At 46.2% G+C, this 20,454-nt stretch overlaps 1 protein-coding gene across 2 annotated transcripts in view; it reads right to left on the bottom strand.

The window, feature by feature from the left end:
- SLIT3 (slit guidance ligand 3) overlaps window positions 1-20,454 on the bottom strand; it is a 591,804-nt gene that overhangs the window by 488,323 nt on the left and 83,027 nt on the right. For both annotated transcript variants that reach the window (XM_028102736.2, XM_028102735.2), the window contains exon 4: window positions 5,592-5,663. In XM_028102736.2, the coding sequence (XP_027958537.1) occupies window positions 5,592-5,663 (72 nt within the window). The remainder of the gene's footprint in view (window positions 1-5,591; window positions 5,664-20,454) is intronic.

The raw sequence follows: 20,454 nt of genomic DNA, 5'->3' as shown, positions 1-20,454 counted from the left end.
GGGTTTAACCCCAGTGGCATTTTTTTTAAAGCTGTCACATACCTCATAGAACTGAGTGGGGAAAATGGGGGGGGGGGGTCCCTGTCCTGCGGCTATCACACTGCTTGTTCAGCTACGGGGCTTTAGACCACTACCAAATATGGAATGGGCTCTTTGGACATGAATCCAGAACAGAGGCCAAAAGGACCCCAGCGGTCTCCTCATCCTCATATGGGGAAGTCAAACTCTTAAAAACTGCGGTTGTGAACCACTGTGTCCCTCGTCTCCTTAAAGCTGTCTAATCGGTAAAATGCAGAGGACTTTTTATTTTTTAAAAAGATGTATTTATTTATTTACTTGAGAGAGACAGAGGGAAAGAGAGAGAGTGGGGGGGGGGAGGGCCAGAGGGAGAGAGAGAGAATCTCAAGCAGACTCTGCATTGAGCACAGAGCCCGATGCAGGGCTCAATCTCACAACCATGAGATCGCGACCTGAGCCAAGACCAAGAGTCAGACCAACTGTGCCACCCAGGTGCCCTGGTAAAATGCAGAGGACTTTTAATCATGGTTTTTACCTTGTCTTCTGCTCCTTCTAATGATTTCTGCCAACATTAATACTTTAACCTCCCAATAACCAGAAATCCTTTGCTCCCTCTCCCATGTGTAGGTGAGAGAGAACGCTGGAAGGGGATACAAAAAAAGGGCGGAATTAATAACCTATAGACCATGTAGCGGACTGCGTTCCATACCATCCTGTCTAGATGAGACAACTGAAGCCCGGAGAGGGGAAGTAACATGTCTCAGGCCACAGAGCCTGTGGGTGGTGGAGCCGGTCTGAGGACAGGGATCTTCCCGCTCCAAGTGCAGTGTTCCCTCACTCTCACCTCTTTTGGAGCCCGAACTCTTTGCCAGGTGCTGAAGTGTTAACCACAGATGCCAAAGCCCTGGCATAAGCACGGCTTGCCTCAGTCAGCTAGCAAAGTCAACCGGAGACATCTTTCACTGAGCACTTGCTATGTGCTAGAGTCAAAGCTAAAGGCTGTGCATGGGTTACTTTCATTTATCCTCACAACAATGTAGAGAAGTAGGTTCTCTTGTTTATTTTATTGGCGAAGAACCTGAGACCCAGGGAGGTTAAGTGACTCATCCACAGTCTCACAGCCCCTTAACCCCTTCACTCTACTGCCACCTCCTATGCTCAGCTCTGGGTCAGGAGTGGTACGGAACTTAAGAAGACCAGAAACATGATCCTGACACTTGAGAACCTTATGATCTATGTCAAGATGGGGGCGGGGGGGCAAGCTAATACTGACTGAGTGCCCAGGGCATGACAGAAACCTTACTGGCCCTTTATCAAATGCAGCGATGTTACCTAAACCTCAGGGCACTTCCAAGCTCTAGGATGCTCTGGCTTGTACTCTATGTGCTTGAAAACAGGGCAAGAGGACAGATACACCACTAATATACATGTGGATCAATCAATCGATGGTGCTGAGTCTGAGGGTGGATGGGGGTGGAGTGACCAGCAGAGGCCTGACAGAAACACTTGGGATATATGACAGGTCCATTAACAATCCTTTTTATCATCACTTCAGGTCTCCACAATAGCTAGCTTGGCATGGTAGAAAACTGAAGGACACTAACCCCTCTAAGCTTCAGAAATAGATTTGAGAATGATTCTCTCTGCAAGATTGGTGTAAAGGTTAAATCTGAGCATTGAGGCAAAGTCCCAGGGCAGTGCTACTTCTTAGAAATGTGGGCCATATGGGCAAGTAATTCAAACTCTTGAGTTGTAGTTTCCTCTACTATAAAATGGGAGTACTGAGGCAGGGAGCTGACTGTGGTAGAGAAAAGCACAGACTCCACAGTCAGATTACCCAAATTTGAATTCTGGTTCTGTCACGAAGTAGTTGTATAATGTTGGGTGAGTTCTTAACCTCTGAGCCGAAGTTTCACATTGATCGAACAGTAATAGTCATAGCACCTACCCACAGGGCTGGTAGGAGTATCAAATGAGTTCCACAAAAAGCGCCCAGAACAGCACCTGCCAGTCAATGGGTTTGCTATTGTTATTACCCTGAAGTGTTACTGAGGATCCAAAGCACTCAATTAAAGTGCAGCAGTCTGCACAAAGTAGATGCTCAATAAACTTGCAGACATCTGTTGTTTTCAAGTTTGGCATCACTTCCCCCATCTTCCAATAACAGAATTATTATTTCTTTTGGGAAACCCATACTCTCATCCCCAAACAAGTGGGATGAACCCATGACCCAAACTTGATCAGTCAGAGGATACCACCTCACTGGCAACAGTGACGAGCTCCAACATAGACGTGTGACCAAGCTAAGCAATCTACCATTGGTTCTTTCTTTCAGGACTGTTGACTCTACCCGGAATGCCAGTTTAGTGCCCCCAAGTCTTCTGCTTTTGCCCACCATCATGGGCACTGTTACACACAATGGAGGGAGTGAGATGAAGTCCCAATGACATCACCCAAGCCCCTGGATCCAGTTGTTCCTAAAGCCATCCATAACTATTTCTAGTCTTCCCAGGCATATAAACTAATATATTTCCTCTTTGGATTAAACTAACTTTAGTCACATTTCTGTCACTCACTGGTTAGTACCGTTATTATAGTAGCAGGTTTTCAATAAGTATTATTTCCCTTTCCCATCACTCCTGAAAACATCTTATTACATGTCCATAGCCTTTCCAAAAGGTATTCTTTGGATAAACACTGAGTATTAGGCAGTTTTTGTCTATAGATCTAGTAAGAAAGGAAAAGGCGTGTCCAGAATTGCTACTTATCCCACATGGCATACTATGGAGTAGACAGCCATGCAGTACCCACATTTAGCATTCTCTGGAAAATGGCTCACTGTGTCTATTGAGATGCAATGCTCTTTTAAAACAGAGCTAGTGGCATATGTATACACACTCATGATTGCACATTTATTGATTTCTAATTTGTACCCTGCTTACTTCCAAAAAGGCCCTGGAGTGGCTGACAAAATAAGACAAAGACACAATAGGGCCATTAAGAAAAATCAAAGATCAAGCCCAGAGAGAAAAAAGGGACTGCTGATTATAGCTGAAACCTGGGTTAATATAGTTGCTTCAATAAAAAAAAATTATATTTAGCTCTCAGCTTTTTGGCAGCCATTCAGAATGTGTCATGATGAGGCACACAGAGAAGTGGGCATCCTTCATGTCTGCAGCTGAAAACCCAGCAGAAGCCAGGCACAGTAGAAGAGCTTATTGAATGAATGAATGAATGAATGAATGAATGGGGGATAAAAGAACCAGAGCCTAAGGGCACTGTTGATATACCTAGGCCTATATCCTTCACTTCTTCATCGGCCAGTTCACTGACAGCTGATGTGGTGCCGGCCTCTGTGCCTGGCTAGGGCCTGGAAGGGGACGACCACCAAATGGAGTCAAATGTCTTCCCTGCCTTCCCAGCTGCAGCTCTTCTGGCTTGAAGTAAAAGCTCAGGGTCATCCATCTCAGCACTCACAGCAACTCTCAGTTCCTTCAAGCACCCCAGAGGAAGAGATGAGAGAGTGAGGCTGAGGGGATGGGAAGTGTAGGAGTAGTCATAGTTATCTTGGTGAGGACACTCACACCGCACCGGAAACCCTAAAAAACACACGCACACTGTGATCTCGTCGGATACTCACAACTCCTCAGCGAGGAAGATGAAAGGGAGGAGGGGTGTCTGCCTTTTACTGACGAGGATATTCAGGCACAGAAGGGAAAGTGACTCCCCCAACCTCTCTCAGGTAGAAAGTGACAGGAGAGCACCCTGAGGTTTCCCATGTCCCGGGCTGTCTGCCTGGGCCTGGCCCCCAGCATCTCACTGCCTGAAATTCCTCCTCTGCTTGGGTCAAGAGCAGCCTTGAACAAAATGGGCATCACTCTGACGGCTGTGGGGAATGGCTGGGAGGCCACATTCCATGAGCAAGAACCAGCCTGTCCAACATCCTGCAACAAGTAGAACAGTCAGACCCCACCTGCTCGAAGCCTTCCAGCAGCCCCAGCCCCACAGACACCTTCTGTGTGCCTAGAAAGTGATGCTGAGATTCCCAATGAAGAGCAGATAGCCAGCATTATTTAGGAGCAGGTTGAAAAGGCACAATGTAGTGCTGGGTGGAGAGACAGCTAGTAAGTGAACACAGAGGGAAAGAACTATACAGGAAGAAGAAATTAAAAACCAGGTTGTTTCCCCTCATGCCCATTTCATCTTGCTTATCCAGCTCAGCTAGACAGCCAGGCTGCCAAATGTCACTTTATCCACCCTCACGCCCATCAAAGTGGGTTCAAAGAGGAAGGGTGGAAAGGGGGGCATATTCTTGTCCATGTTTAGCAAAGTCAGCCAGGTGGACTGAGCCAGAGAAATGCAGTACACAGCATGAGGAGACCTTGACAAGGTACAGGTGTGTCCCAGAGAAAGGCGAGTCACGCTGCTGTACCACTTAAACACCAGCCAACCCTTGTTGTTCTTGTTCCAATAAAGTACCCTTAAAATACACTTATGTATATGGTATCTTTCTTTGTGTGTACCCACACATATAGATATAGATACAGATTTCCAACTCAGAACTCGTTCTTAAATGCACTCACTGACATGTGTTTCGTATTTCCCAATGTATCCTGAAGCCTACACGCATTGTTCGAGTGCATAAATAGGTATTAAACACAGCCACCGGGAATGTGAATAGTGGCCACAAGTTTGGAGCCTCCCCAGTAATGTTAGAGTCTTCCCAGCCAGGCTGTAAATCTCACTGCTTGACTACTAAGCAGCCAGACACTGTCACTCCATTCAGAAAACCAAGGCTTGGGCCAACCCAGTTCACCCCATGACCTACAAGAGTCACGGCCAGTATGACTTGTAGGTTCAGAATCATGGAGCCAATCACCAACAGTTAATTAGCACTTGGCTATCACCCACAATATGCAAACCACAATCTCCATTCTGACATGCATCTCGAGCTCCTAAACCTCCACACTCTCATACTGAATAAATGTACAGAAGCATCTCCAATCTTCCCCCTGCATTATAACCTGGACCATTCCAGAAGATAAAGCAAAATTCAAGGTGTTTCTTCCTTTTCCCACAAAACCATAGCTCTCCAGACCCAGGATTCCCAGATGGCAGTGGTAGGAAGCAGGCAAAGGGCAGAAGGTGTACTAGTCTGCAGGGTGGTGAGGTTGAAATGATCAGTCCAATCCAGTGCCTTCTGACACCACTGATGTCTCCTGTAAATAAACCCATCTCAAATTCCATCCTCAGTGCATTTCCCTGAGGTAAGGTCAGACCCATGTTAAGTGGCAGCATGTCCTTCCTTGCAAAGAAAAGATCTACTACCACAAGTCACTAGCTCTCAGTGGCCACTTAAGCCACTGATCTCTGAAGAAAGGGAGCAAAAAGTTGGGTGTGGAGGGGCGTGTGGGGGCACGCCATGTTGAAGACCAGCTCCAAGTCCCCATGCATATGGGCTAACTGCCAAGCTCTGCATGGCACCAGGCTCCACTCATGAAGGCAATCACAATATCCATATCACCAAAGCCAGGCAGGACGCCTGGTAGAAAACACAATTCAATTCTACTCACAGTCTGGTGAGCTTTGGTGTACTCTGGAAAAGCAGTTCTGGGAGGACCTGGAGCTTGTTCTTGTTCAGGCGCCTACAGATGAAGAGAAAAATGAAAGGATGTCAGGGGACATTAAATTGGATCAAGTGTATTCACAGATACCACTTCAATCAATCAAGAGATATAAAGAGAACTTCTAGATCTTTCAACGTGGGATGCACATCATGTTAAGGAATATTCTGTCTTGAAAAGCTTGCAGTCAAGTTGAGAATATAAAGCAAAGGTCAGTCACAGGCAAGAACACAGCACGCATGCTGCCATTCCCCCATCATGAGCCTAGGACAGACATCACTCATTGATCACACGTTCTTTCCCACAGGTCCCACACAAGGCTTTTGAAACTTTCTGGCCAAGTGCTCCAGGTAGCTATTGCCAAGTGATGAAACTGATATGCAAAATGGGTCCCTAAAAAGAAGTGAAATACCAGAGAGAATATTCTATCCTAGATAATGGTGGTGGTGTGGTGGGGAAATAGCAGTTACTATGGAAGCAGAAGAGGCCACGGGTTGAGGTACCAAATGGAATCCCTACCAGCCTGGCTCTTTGGCCCAGAGCAGGGCTGCATTATAATTTTCATGGGCCCTTGGCACTTTTGCCTTTGTGTGTCCCTATCTCTATAAAAAATTAATATCATATTTTATAACTATGTTGGCATAAAATAATATTATATATAATAACATTTATGTTGACCTGAAAGGGTTTTTTTTTTCCTTATAATTTTAAAAGAAATGAAGGCATTTTCATGGGCCTCTAAAAGTATTATTGGTCCTGGACACTGTCCCCACTGTGCCTAATGGAGCAGTCGGCTCTGGGTCAAAGATCACAGTCTGGCCATGCCATGTGGCTGGAGGTAAACTCGGCCAGGAGGGAGGCCCCATGTTGGATGGCAGCAATAGAGCCAGTCAGACAGTCTCCTGAGAACTGTCAACACTAATGCCAATAGTAAAGAAGGCCATGTGTGTTTCCAAAGGACACAGGACCCTTGTTGTGGCTTCCAAGAAGGCTGCTCTCCTGGAAGTGGGAGACCAAGAGGGAGACCCTGTTTCCTGCCTGATCCCATGCCTCCCTCTCCTAGTATCTTCATGTAGCCTCATCAGTGAATGTCCAAACCAGTGTCTCCAAATCTGTCCCCAGAATGTCTTGGAGCAAAAGAACAGTTTATAGCCTGGCTGAGTTTCTTCCTTAGAGTGAACTGCCTGTTTGGTTACCTGGGACAACCATTATTATCTTATCTGAGAGTTAAGCAAACTGAAGAAAAAAGGTGAGCTGCTTCTTTGCATCTGCTCCCAAAGCCCACGCTTTCCCCATCGCATCAAGCAGACATGGTTCCCTGGGTGTGATTTTGGTATTTTCCCCCTTTCATCCCAGGTTGATGGCCAAACACTTGAGAGGGACAGGGATCTAGAAGGAGGTTAAAAAGGGCAAAGCATGTAAGAGAGGAGCATTTAAGACCACAGAATAAGGCTCCTGTAGGAAGTGTGCTGCTCAGCCCTGAGGGGCTCACAGCGTGTGTGGGCAGCTATGGACCAGTGATGCTGTTCAGGAGCCCCATGACTGCAAGGAGGCCAGACAAGAGGCTGGGAAGTTGGACGGGATAAGCTCAAATTCCCTGCCTCACCCCAACGGCAGCCCGATTCCCACACCAGTGCTCTTTTTGAAATTTTTTAATTGTGGTAAAAAAAGTTTTTTTTTCCACCTTAACCATTTTCATGTGTACAGTTCAGTAGTATTAAGTATATTCACATTGTTGTGCAGATCTCTGGATCTTTTTCATCTTGCAGAACTGAAACACTATCCCCATCAAACAACACCCCCCCACCTGCCCTGCCCTGTCCCTGATAGCCACCACTATACTTTCTGTTTCCCTGAGTTTGACCAGTGTTCTTTTGATCACTCCCAGTATCTACTCTTTGTGTTCCTGTCACTAAAATGGAGAGAGGGAGGGAGCCCGGGGGAGGGTGAAGGGTAATCTAGTTGCTTGTTTAGTTCAGTTCCATACAGTCAGCAATAGGTCGCTTTATGTCATGTGGGAGCACTGATCCCAGGGGAGGCGTGGTGGTATGACTTTGGGGCTGACCAAGGCTAGGTTCAGGTCTAACTATATCTTGATCTCTGTGTGGGGCCTTAGGGCCGTTACCTAGCCTGCTGAGCCTCAGTGTTCCATGTGGAAAATAACCCTATTCGTTGGGTTACAGTACTTCTTAATGACACAGTATATGCCAAAGGGTCTAGCACTGCAGTAAGAGTGTGGTGATAACACTACAATAACTGCATGTCGGACGCTAGGCTTCATGCTGGACGGGCAGGACTGCAGGCAGCAGAGCCCAGAGGCAGGCGTCGTTATGATCCACGTCTCACAGCCGAGGACGCTGGTGCCCAGAGGGGTTGGGCACATTCCACAAGGCCACAGCATGAGGAAGGGGTAGGGACAGCATCTGGACCCAGGCAGTCTGCCTCCAGAGCCCTGGTTCTGAACCACAAACCACTCGAAGCCTTGCAGTAACTGACAGCTCCCTTTCTCTTTCCCTTTCTTCTTCCTTTTTTTTCCCCTTTGCCTCCTTTTCTTCCACGGCTGCCACCCCCTCTGCACTAGCCCAGACAACCGTTCACCCTGAATCCACTTCCCTCACTGAACAGGACTCTCTTGGAGGTCCCCAAGGCCAGAACTGGTCTCTCGGTGGGTCTGTCTGGAATCACCCTTTATTGTCACAGCTGCGCAAAGCCGACTGAGAGTGCCATTCAGACACCCAACACTCCAGTCTAGGCAAAAATCCGAAAATCTGGCCTGCTGCGGCCTGCAGCGGGTAGGGTGTTTAGTGCGCTAAAAGCCCCAAAGCAGAGTTGAAGCTAAAAATAAAACCAGCTTGGCTCCAAGGTTCCAGGAAGGGAAGGAATCATTTTTCAGTATTTGTGGCTGGACAAAAATAAAAACACAACCAAACTGAGCCAATTGTGCTCTGCCTGCCTGATGAGCCTTCCAGGGCAGCTGGGCCGGGCTCTTCTCCCAAAGCCTCTGGGTTTTTCCGCTTTAGCGTGGGCGGGCCTCGTGCTGGTTCTCCCTATCACAAGGAGTTCGATGCTCTATTTCATTCCCAGCTCATCCCAGGATTTATTCACATTTACTTAGCTAACCAAGCCGGCTGAAAGGTCTTCCTTGAAGAGCTGATGAAGGCTCCAAGCTGCATAAGGTGCATTGCCCATGAGGCTGCTGTAGAGCAGCTCCTGAACAGGAAAATGAACGGTATGACATGTGTCACTGTCCTGGCGGAGGGGCAGGGAAGCACTGGGCTGCAGACGGGAGTACTCGCCATGAGGCCCTCGATCACTCAAGCCATCCTCTGCTCTGTCACCCTGGGCCCAGCAGTGGAAATCTCCTGTTGTGGTTCAAGCTGAAAATAGATCCATGATGCCTGGATGGAAAAAATGACTGAATGGGACCCATATGAGGGCAGACCCAAGGAGGTTGACAAATAGGCCAGAGGCCAGGTCAGTGATAAGATACAGGCCACCTGGCTATCCCCCTCCCTTTGAGATCAGTACTCTGTTTTAGCTTTCCTGCTGGAACATTGGGCAGCATCAAGGTCAAAAACCCACTGGCTGTGAGTTGCAAGGTCATACTGCTTTTCAGCCTGAACTATGAAGCTTTACAGTACTGCTGATCACCCTCCTGGAGGCAGCTGGGTGTAAAATCTGATTAGAGGTTTTGCTACTTTTTTTGTTGAATTTGTCCATTTATCTATCTTTTCAATCATCCATCCATCCATCCAACTTTCCACCCAACCACCATCCATCCATCTCTCCAGTCCTTTTTCAGTACAAACATACAAAGATGAATAAGAATATTCCTTTCCAAATATCAGATGGTAGTGGAGAAGATAGACATGAAAACAAAGGTATCATAGGAGCACCGAGTGAGGCCAGTGAACCCAGACCTGGTAAAGGAAGGCTTCCCAAAGGAAGTGGTTGGAATTTAGTTTTGAAGCATGAGTACAACTTTTCAGGGGACAGGGAGAGAGGGTCCTAGACTTGTGCATGGCCATGGAGGGCCATGAGACCCAGGAGCAGGCTGCATTGCTGAATTGTGGGGATGACACGAGAAAAAAGGGATGAAGCTACAGAGCTAGGCAGGGGTTCTATAGCAAGGACCCTTGTGCGTCATGATAAAGGATCTGGGCTCGGGTGTTTCCTGAGAGTAATGGGAAGCCACAGGAGGGGTGTGAACAAGGGAATGATCATCTGGTTTAGATTTCACAAAGTCCTCTTGAGCAGCAATAAACTTGGTTTGGCAGAGAGTGAAAAAGCAAGGAGACTAGTTAAGAGGGCTCTTATGTGATCCACTTGGCTGTGTGAGGACCTGGTTTAAGGATGAGAATGGTATTGGAGTGTAGGAGATACATGGGAGGCATCATCGACAGAGTCAGAGGGAGTTACAGGGGTGCGGGTGTTAAAACTGTCCCCAGGGGCTCCTGTTAACTGATCAGTTGAGATTACCAATCATTGCTGAAAGGAACAGAGAAGGGAGACCAGCACACAGAATGTGGCGTGTTTAGATTCCAGATTTCTATACTACTGGGGTCTCTCAAATATGTTCTGACAACTAATATCAGTAGCTAGTAATAACAGTGAGGCCATGACTCAGGCGCTGTACCAAGCACTTTACCTGCACTGTCCCACTTAATTTCCACAGAAACACGTTGAGGCTAGTACTCTCAGTAGCTATAATAAGGGAACAGAAGACTAAAGAGGTTAAAGCACTTGCCCAAAGTCAAACTTGATCAAAACGATGGTGATGGGATTTGAACCCAGACACCTGATGCTAAATCTGTGCTCTTAGCTACCATGGATAACGACAATATTTAATTAGCTCTTCATTATACGCTGTCTCAACTTACCACCTAACGTGTGAGCCTCAACTTCCCATTGAGTTCTGTAGGTCCTCAAGAGTAGAAAATGCGTCTAATGTCCTCCTGCTGTCCAACTTCAGCCCGCACAGCCCCGGGCATGCAGTGGGTGGTGATTCAGCAAGGGCCGGTTGAATTTCATGAATAAATCATAAGGGAAGAATGGCAAATTTGGGGAGCCTGAAGAGTCAACAGCCTTCCTGGGCTAGGTGACAGAAGCCATCCTGTCTGGAGGCGAACACAACTCCCAGAGGGCCCACATGTCTATCTGCATTCTCCAGAAACTCCTTGCGGATTCACCTGCCTCACTGACAGGCAAGGCAAGAATGCGGGGCTCATTCAGTAGCTCCCCCGCTGGGTGAAGGGCGGGGCAAGAGGCCTCGGGCCGGAAGCATGCATGTCAGCAGCAGGCCAGGGCAAGGCCACAGCACGGCCAAGCCTTGCTTTCCTCAGGGAGCGGTGGCATGTCCAGCTGCCCAGCTACAGTCTGAAGGAGGGGAAAAGTCAAAGTGTGCTAACTCCCAAAGGTCACTGGGATTGTTTATTTTAGTAATGAAATTAATTGGTTCCCCAGCCCCAGGCACTTTCCTAGACAGCCTAGATGTTCTCTAGGTCAACTGGTACTTTCAGAAATGTCAACATGTCTAAGCAACAAGGGCCAAAGAGTCTCTGTCGTTCAGAACAGAAGCTCTAAGCCTTCCCCAGTGGAGAGATGGAGAGGACCATGGAGCTGAGGCTCCAGCTAAGCCCAGAAGAAGGGAAGCGCCAAACTGCAGAGGTCTCAAATCCCATCTCAGAGTTGGCACCATCATCCATGAGGATACACAGGTGTCACTATACATCAGGGGAACTCTGTGAGCATAAGGGAAAAAACTTGAACTTTGGCAAGTGAAAAAAGCAGACAGCCCTGTTGTGGGGCTATTTCTACAGTTGCTCCCTGTAAACACTGATATCCTCTTATTTTCTTGGTTTCCTCACTGGTCAAATCATATTCAGGCTTTGTTCCTGCAATGCAAATTTCATAATGCAAACTGGATGTAACCTGATCAGTTCAGTAAGAAAACTGATTTGTGATGTTGTTGGTTTACATCACTGTCATGATCAGAAATACATCCCACGTGTGTAGAAAGAAAGCTTATTTGCTTCAGCACCCACGGCCACTTCCATTGGGTGACTGATTCTCCTTTGCCATTGGGATTTCCATTTTTAAAATTTATTTTTATTTTATTTTTTTTGCTAGCAATTTTCTTGAGATCTAGTGGGGGCTTCCTTTTAATAGCACTTCTGGTCCAAACCACAATTTATTTTGATGGTTCAGGAGCAAGTTGACCTGAGTCTTGTCTTCCACAGAATTCAGCATTTGCTCACTGACATTTAGCCTGGCTTATGCCGATTTCGAAAATCTGTTATTTTTAGTTTATGACTTCAAAATGTCCTTAATAGCAATTAAAACCTTTATTTTTGATATTTCTGTGAGAGAAATAACTTTGTTTCCATCATCTAAAATTCTTGCCCCTAAGAAGTTTTTTCCTCATTAAAGTTGTTTGAAAGAACCCATTTTATTTTTTATTTTTAAAAAAGATTTATTTGTTAGAGAGAGAGAGAGAACAGGGAAAGAGGCAGGGGGGGAGAGAGAGAGAGAGAGAGACTCTCAAGCAGACTCCCCCCTGAGCACAGAGCCCAATGCAGGGCTCAATCCCAGGAACCCTTAGATCATAATCTGAGCTGAAATCAAGAGTCGAATGCTTAACCAACTGAGCCACCCAGGTGCCCCAGAGAACCCATTTTAAAAATAACTTAAAGTTTATTTTAGGAACACCACATTATGTAATAGCAAAATGTGTACCTCATGAGGTCCCTGAGAGGGATGAATGGTTTAACATCTGCAAAGGTCTCTACAGGACTCCTCAAAGGCTCAATAAACGGTGACTGTTGCAGCGAATGTTCTTGTCACCATCATCATCTCTAGATGCCCCAGGAGGCCAGAAATAGATTTACTTCTCTCGTATAGACTACTGTGCTGGTCAGCAAGGCTATTAGCCTAACAAATGAGTTCCAAGATCTCCCTGGGTTAACGCAGTAAACACAGATTCTACACTCACATAAACGACTTGCTCCATCTTGGAAGATGACATAGGGAAGGCATGGCCTCCAAGGCTGCTGGGCTGGCAAAGAGAGGAAACAAGGAGCCATACCAGCTCTTAGCTTTCTTGACTGAGTAGGGACTCATGACACCTCTGCTCTCAGTCTGTTGGCTGGAACTACCGGCATGGAGCACACCTCACTGTAAAGGAGGCTGGGAAATCTACAGGGATCTTGGGTATTTGGTGAGAACTATCATAATAGCCAGCTTGTCTTAGCATCAGAGCAACAGTCATGACCTCTTTGTTCTTGTTGTTTCTTCCTTCCTCCCTTTGTTCTGTCAAGATAGGGCCCTTATGCTGTACTAAGCACTGTGTGAGATGTTTTCTATGCATTCTCTCATTTTACCCTTAAAGTGACTCTCAAAATAAACACGGTTACTGTCATTATTTTACATAAGGAAACTGAGGCATAGAGAGATTATGTAACTTGTCCAAAGTCACCCAGCTGACAAACAAGGTTTGGAAAGAGGTCTCTCTGACACCAAAGCCTGTGCTTTGAACCCCTTCACCATTCTGCTTCCTTAACACTTTGGCGCTTGGTTGGCCAGCAGGCTTCGTAACAATCCTGGGAAGGAGGTCAGTAACAGAGAGCATCTGTCTGTTTGATAGCTAGAGAAACTGAGCCAAAGTGGACTAGGAAACTGACCCTCTGCTCTCTTGGCTTTACTTTTCAAGGCCTATTTAACGATCCTGCCCCTCTGGAAGGCTCTGAGGTTCCCATAATCACTGTTCCCAGGGCAGGAGGGAAACCCAGAGCCATCTCTACAAAGCATTTATTCCTATTCACCTTTCAGACCTAAAGGATCTGTCCATTGAGAACTTCCCTGCCTGCCTTTGTAGGTGACTTTGTACTGAGAATTATGTACAGTTTTAGAGAGCCCTGGGGCTTGCCCAGGATCTCACCTTGCTGGGATTCAACTCAGGACTCTAGCATGAAAAGAAAACAAGCACAAAGACTCCCAAACAACCCCTTTTGAACTTTCCTGCACCTCACATTGGACCAATTTTCCTCCAATTACACGGTTGTTAGAAAGAAAACAGAGCACATCAGTGGCCTGAGCCTGTTTTGCCTCTGACCCATAAGCCCGAATATCCCTCCCTCCAGAACACCTTGATTTCAGGAGGAGAGAAGCGGGTGGGGAGAAAGAAGGGCAAGGGTCCTGTATATGCAGCTATAGCAAAATACTACTGACTCTGCAAAGAATAAGCCAAAGGGCACTGCGAACACTCTTGTTCCAGGGTGGCTAACCTATAAGACCTAAGTCACTTTTGCCCAGAACAATTCAGGGAACCCCAGAGGCTATGACCAATAGGCTGCTTTATCTAGGACTGAATTCAAGAGCAGGGGTCTCTGGGAATTTCCCAGTGGATTGTACATGAAACCACATTAGCACACTGAGGGCTCAGACTCCAGGAAAACATATGTAGTGTAGGAGAAAACACGCATTTATGCACGCGTGTGAAAGCACAGACACAGACACGTGCACCCAACACACTGCAGACATACTGAGTGTGCCACTTAACAGTCATGTATATCCATCAGAGCTAACCAGATCCACTTCAGACGGTCAGACCACCTGACACTGGCCAAAACTTGCATCCCCACAGTGATGTCCTTACCCTGAGAAGGCAGGCAGCCCCCCAGACTCAAGAATCATGCCTCGATCCCTTCTGGAACATTCCAGTCTTGCATCCTCTCCTGCCTCAGGGTGTTTACACGTGCTCCTCCCTTCCCTGGGAATTCTCTTTACTTGGTGCCCAGGGTGGCAGCCGTGGAGGTATTAAGATAGAAATGTTTTGAAGGTGGAGCAGACAGGATTTGCCTATGCATTAGAGGTGAGGCTTGAGAGACAGGGGAGTGAACGTGGACACTGATGTTGGGCCTGTGCATTTAAAACTGTGGAGCTGTTGTTACCAGAGGTGGGGAGGAGTGTGGGTAGAGCCGGTCTGAGGCCCAGAGTTGGACATATTAAATCTGATATGCTTATAAATATCCAAGTGGAGACACCTGATAGACAACTGGATATGCAAATCTGGGCTTTAGGACTAAGACCAAGATAGAGAGACAGATGGTATTTAAAGGCATGAACGATGGTCCCACTATGGGAGATGAAGAAAGGGGAAGAGGAGTGCGGATGAGTGGTGGGCTGCACCATCCACTGGGGAGCAGAGAGAGCAAGAAACAGCCACCAGTGTGGTAGGAGGAGAAGCAAGAGAGGGTAGAGTCGTGGAAGCCAAGTGACGGGGGAGAGTTCCCAGGTGAGGCAGGATTGCTGCTGAGAGGTAGAGAAAGATGAGGACGACATTGCACCTAGCAATGCAGAGCTCCTGGTAACCTGGAGAGAGCAGCGCGGTAGAGAGGTAGGCATGAACCAGTCACCGGAGTGGCTCCAGAAAGAGTGGCAGGAGGATTTCAAGGGGAAACAAGGATTGCGAGGGGGTGTGCTATACCGGAGGACAGAAAACAGGCTGGTAGCTAGCAGGGGCTATGGAGTCCAGCAAGGCTTTGTTGTTTTTAGTTTGTCAGATTGTAGGGGGGGATTGCAACATGCTTCTTTGCTGATGAGAGTGATCTGGTAAACAGAGAAAATCAATGACGCAGGGGATGAGGGGAAAATTGTTAGAGAGAGGCTCCCAGACAGGTGACAGGGAAAATTCCAATGCACAAGTGATGGCAATGGCCTTCGACAGGGTCAAAGGTCGTCTGTGGCAACAGCAGGGCAGGCAGAAGCGGTGACGGGAGTCTATGGAAGGTCTTCTCTGAGTACTTCTATTTTCTCACTGAAAAAGAAAGCTAGATTGTCAGCAGGGATTGAGGAGAGGAAGGGTGTGGTGGGTGACTGAGAAGAAAAGGTAAGAAGTAGTTTTCCAGAAAAGAACAGGAGCGTGAACGGACCAGGAAAGGCTAGAAGTTGGTGGGGCAGCAGCCAGTGAGGTTAGTGATCCTGAGGTGTAAGTGGGACCTGCCTACGTGAGCATGTGTTTGTTCTCCAGACACATCCAAGCTGCCTGGGTGACAGGGTGCAAACAACAGAAATTGAATTCAGCCTAGGTTAGGGTTTTTGCAGGAACTACGACAGAGGGGGAGATGGACAAGGGAGTTGAGGGAGTTATATTTCTTATGAAAACGGGCCATGATATCTATGTTGACTAAGGAAGTAAGGGTGGTTGTTATGGTCTGAATATTTGTGTTCTCCCTCACCACCACATTCATATGCTGAGATCCTAACCCCCAAGGTGATGATTTAGGAGATGGGCTTTGGGGAGCTGATTAGGATATGAGAGCAGAGCCCTCACGAATGGGATTAATACCTTTCTAAAACAGGCTCCAGAGAGATCTATTGCCCTCTCCACCAGATGAGGAATGGCAAGAAGTTAGCAGTCTGCAGCCCAGAAGAGTGCCCTCCATAGAACACAATCACGTTGGTACCCTGATCTTGGATTTCCAGCCTCCAGATTGTGAGAAATAAATCTCTGTTGCTTTATGCTACCCAGTCTGTGGTATTTTTTATAGCAGCCCAAATGGACTGAGGTCATTAGGTGGGTAGGAAACAGGCGCAAGATGACAGAACCAGTGAATTATAGGCCCCTGCAGGCTCTAAGAATTCATGGATAGGGCACAGGCCTGGGGCTTAGGGAAGCTGGGCGATGGTCCTATCTCTGCCCCCGCAAACCACAGCACCCTGGTTTTCTTCATCAACAGAATCAGTGGGTTATTGAGACGATTCCTAAGATTTCTCTATTACTCTCCTTATTCTGAGAGATGGATAGGATACCTGGATTCTACATCCCACTCTAAATGAGCTATAAGTCCTTAGGGTTTAATTTCTCTTTCTCTTGGCTTCTTCATATAAAAAATGGGAATAATGATACCTCTTAGATTATCCATCCAAATCTGAGGTGCCATGGGAAGAGGGTTTTTTTTTGGTCAATTTTGTTCACTGCAACTCAGAACTTAGAATAGGTCCTAGCAACTAGTAGGTGCTCAATATTTACTGTTTGGTTATTCTGTTGGTTGGTTGAATGAATGAATGAATGAATCCATCAATCAATCCATCAATCAATGAGTGAGTGAATACCTATTTCACCTATCCCACGAAATTACTGAGGAACAAATGAGAAAAAAAAGGTAAACTCTGCAAAAAGCGTGTAGTACTGTCAGTTGTTATGCAATGCTGCCCCAGCAGCCCTGTGCTGGCCATTTCACTTTGGCTATTAAAACCAGAGTGTCTTGTTAGGGACCTGCTGGAGTACCGCAACCAGGTTACTGGAGAGCTGCACAGATTTATACCCTTGTCATAGTGCTGGAAAGAGGGTCCTGAGAGTATGCGGCATGAGGCACATACCATTGATTTGCACAGTGGGGTGAAGGGGAAGCAAGGACAGCTCCCGAACCGAGTGAAACCAGAGGGAGGCGGAGGGGCCCTACACCACGTGGAGCATTAGAGCGAGGTCTCTATATCAGCAGAATGAGGGGTGCTAATGAGAAAAGGCAGACGCCCCCAAAGGCAAACTCTCTCTTGCCTGTGCTGCCTCAGAATGAATATGGGAGAGCTATGTTGGGGAGGGCAGGGGAAAAGGACTGAGAATTCTTCAGACATTAGCACTGCTCTGTAAAAGCACGTTCCATTAAGACATTAAGCATGCCTCAAGCAGCCTATGGTTAATGTTGAGTCATTTCTACTAGGATTTAAGAGAAAAATACTTTAGGCAGCTATGAGGATCTTCCCTCCTTAAAATCCCCAAAACAATGCAGCAAAGCTGGTTCTAAATAGGATGGCATGAGCAGAGCCTATAACAGACTTCCCATGTTCTCTCTGGCTTGTTCTCAGCCCGTCATCTGGGTCTCCAACCCCTTTGACCCACAGGTAAGAAAATGACAGATGCAAATCGAAGGAGAAATACTCTAGTTGGTGGATGTCACAGGGGGCAGGTGCAACTCAGCACAAATTTTCTGGAAGTATACTGTTTAAAATGGTCCTGTTTGAACCCATTGGCCTTTGCTTTTGTTTTAAGAAAGTTCAAAGTAAAAAAGAGAGAGAGAGAAAGAAAAAAAAGGAAAAGAGACCTGACAGCAAAGGATTCAAACATTCCTAGCTTGTGAATGACAAATTTCCCTTTCGTTTCTGTTCTAAACACTTGCACTCTGCAAGATCTGTTAATGATGGTGTGCTTCTCTGTGTGTTTATCTAGGTATCTAGATATGTCTACAAATAGAGCAACAACAACAACAAAAGATCTCTGAAGGCTTCTCAGGCATGAGCCAAGGAATGTAGAGTAATTATCTGTGACCAATTCTCATCTATAACTAATTAGAATTTTACTTTCTCATAGCATTTCCTTCCTGGTCTAGTTCCAAGGTTTTTCCTTCTTCTTTCTCTTTCTTTTTTCTTAGAAAAGGAAGATACCTGGATACATTTAGAACTATGGGGTGGGAAGGGAACAGGGGGAAAGAGGTAAGGGGGAAGAGGGCACTTTTCAGACTGCATTATTTCTTTAATCTGATAGAACCTTCTTTGGTTATTCCTGGTTGTGAATGCTTTTCCAGCCTGGGAAGGGTTTCTCCACCCTCTGGCTGTTGCATTTGAACCGAAGTCTGCAGAACAGTTTAAGAGCCCCTGCTCACCTCTCTCACTCCCACCGCAGGCGAGCAGTTCCCCATCCCAACCACGGCTTTGAGATCCCTTCCAAACTTGTTGGCGTCTCAAACTGAATCCCAGATGTTCACTTAGCAAGAAATAAATGAATGGCCCAAGCTGCGGACTGAACCAGTGATCCTCACAAATAGATTCCACGTGTGTTGGCATATGGACTGCTATCTCTCTTTCTCCATTTTACGCGCACACGCGCGTGCGTACACACACACACGATACCAGTTCCATCCTGAAAAAGAATTTGACACCATCTCCAGATGTAGAGCTGATGCAGAATGGACAGGACTAGTTACCTAACATGAATTATATCTTTTCAATCATGGACAAAGGCAAAAGGGCTCCAAACACATTCCCCTTTGCCTTCGATAATCAAAAGCATGATACATTTGATGTTCAAAATCAGGTTAGGCCTGAAAGCACTAAGAATTGCTAAACTATCTTAATTGGCATCAATTTTCATTGTCAATCTTAGCTACCTCCTCCATTTCCTATGAAACTCACCTTATTGCAAATTTAACAAGCACCCACTATTTGCCTACGCGGGACAAGCAATATAGGGAAGGAAAAAGAGAGAAGGCAAGACTTAAAGAACAGTCCTGTAGAAACAGCAAAGTTCAAGTCACTTAATCCATAAATTGATTGAGAAATTTAATGTTTACTCAGTGCCTATTTCTTTTTTTAAATTTTTACTCATTTTTGATGCTTCCCTCTTTTAATTCAAGTATACTTAACATACAGTATTATATTAGCTATAGGTGCACAATATAGCAATTCAACAATTCCATACATTTCTCAGTGCTCTCAAAATAAGTGTACTCAATCCCCTTTATCTATTTCACCCATTCCCCTCCCCTACCACCTCCCCTCTGGCAACAGTTTATTCTCTATACTTAAGAGTCTGATTTTTTTTTTTTTGTCTTTTTCTTTCTTCCTTTGTTTCTTAAATCCCACGTGAGTGGAATTATATGGTATTTGTCTTTGTCTGACGTACTGCACATAGCATCATACCCTCTAGGTCCATCCATATTGTTGCAACTGGCAAGATTTCATTCCTTTCTGTGGCTGAGTCCATTGTGTATGTATACCACATCTTCTCCGTGCCTGTTCTGTGTCATGCTCTGGGACACAAAATCCAGCAAGATCCTCTCCTTAAAGAGCTCACAGTCAGTCTAGTAGGGAAGGAAGAGAAGTACATTGATGACCACAGGCAAATGGGATGTGTCCTGATTGAGAAGGGAATAGAGGAAGCTATGGAAGAAGTCTTTATGGCTTCATGGAAGAGGCAATATTGGATTAGCATCTGCCAACAGGAAGAGGAAAGAGCTAGGGAATGAAAAACAGAGAAAGGGCAGAGAGAATACATGGTCAGAGGAACTCTGATGGGACACCTCAGGCACAGCATCTATGTTAATGTGCTGAGTGAAGGATGAGGATGCTCTGTGTGTGGATGGAGTAAGACTTGGCAGGCACTAGCCATGTGAGTCTAGGCACACTTGTGCGTCAAGTTGGTAAGATCAACAAACGTGAAGCAATGAGAGAAGATGAGCTGGACCACTGGATGATGGGCATCAGCTGTAAGTAAAGCAGGAAGGGAGAGCCAAACAGGGGCTAGGGGACTTGTGGAGGAGGCAAGTCTTCAAGGACAGGTAGAGAGAAAGAGGTAGGGTCTTCCAGGCTCAGAAGGTAGTATGAGCACAGCTAGAGTCAAATGGTTTTCTATGACAGGCGCACAGACAGTGAGGCAACCACCAAGGTCCCAGCAGTGGAAATACGTAGAGACAAAAATAAAGGCTAGATGGATGGGATGAAACTACAGGGCTTGTGGGAGGCCAGTGGGTCCCCAAATGCAGTCATCAAACCTCTAAAGTGACTTCAGAGGGTAAAGGTACAAACATGCTTATCTTAATCAGCATATGTTTTTATGTTTTTAGAAAAATGTGTAACTCTCTTGTGGTAATTATTACTTAAGATAAAGCTAAGGGGAAAAGTAAGTAGCCTTAAAGTCAAGTTAAAGAAAATATTAAATAATAATAGTACAGGTGTGACACAGGTTGACCAGAACCATGAAGGGGGTATAGAAATTGCTTGCCTTTGGGGGAAATCTGTGTTGCTAAATGGCTGGTCA

The sequence above is a fragment of the Eumetopias jubatus genome, unplaced genomic scaffold (assembly GCF_037043125.1).
Source record: "Eumetopias jubatus isolate StellerSeaLion01/CBP00866 unplaced genomic scaffold, mEumJub1_p1.0 scaffold_5, whole genome shotgun sequence".
Taxonomy (NCBI): domain Eukaryota; kingdom Metazoa; phylum Chordata; class Mammalia; order Carnivora; family Otariidae; genus Eumetopias; species Eumetopias jubatus.
This window is presented reverse-complemented; position numbering and strand designations above follow the sequence as displayed.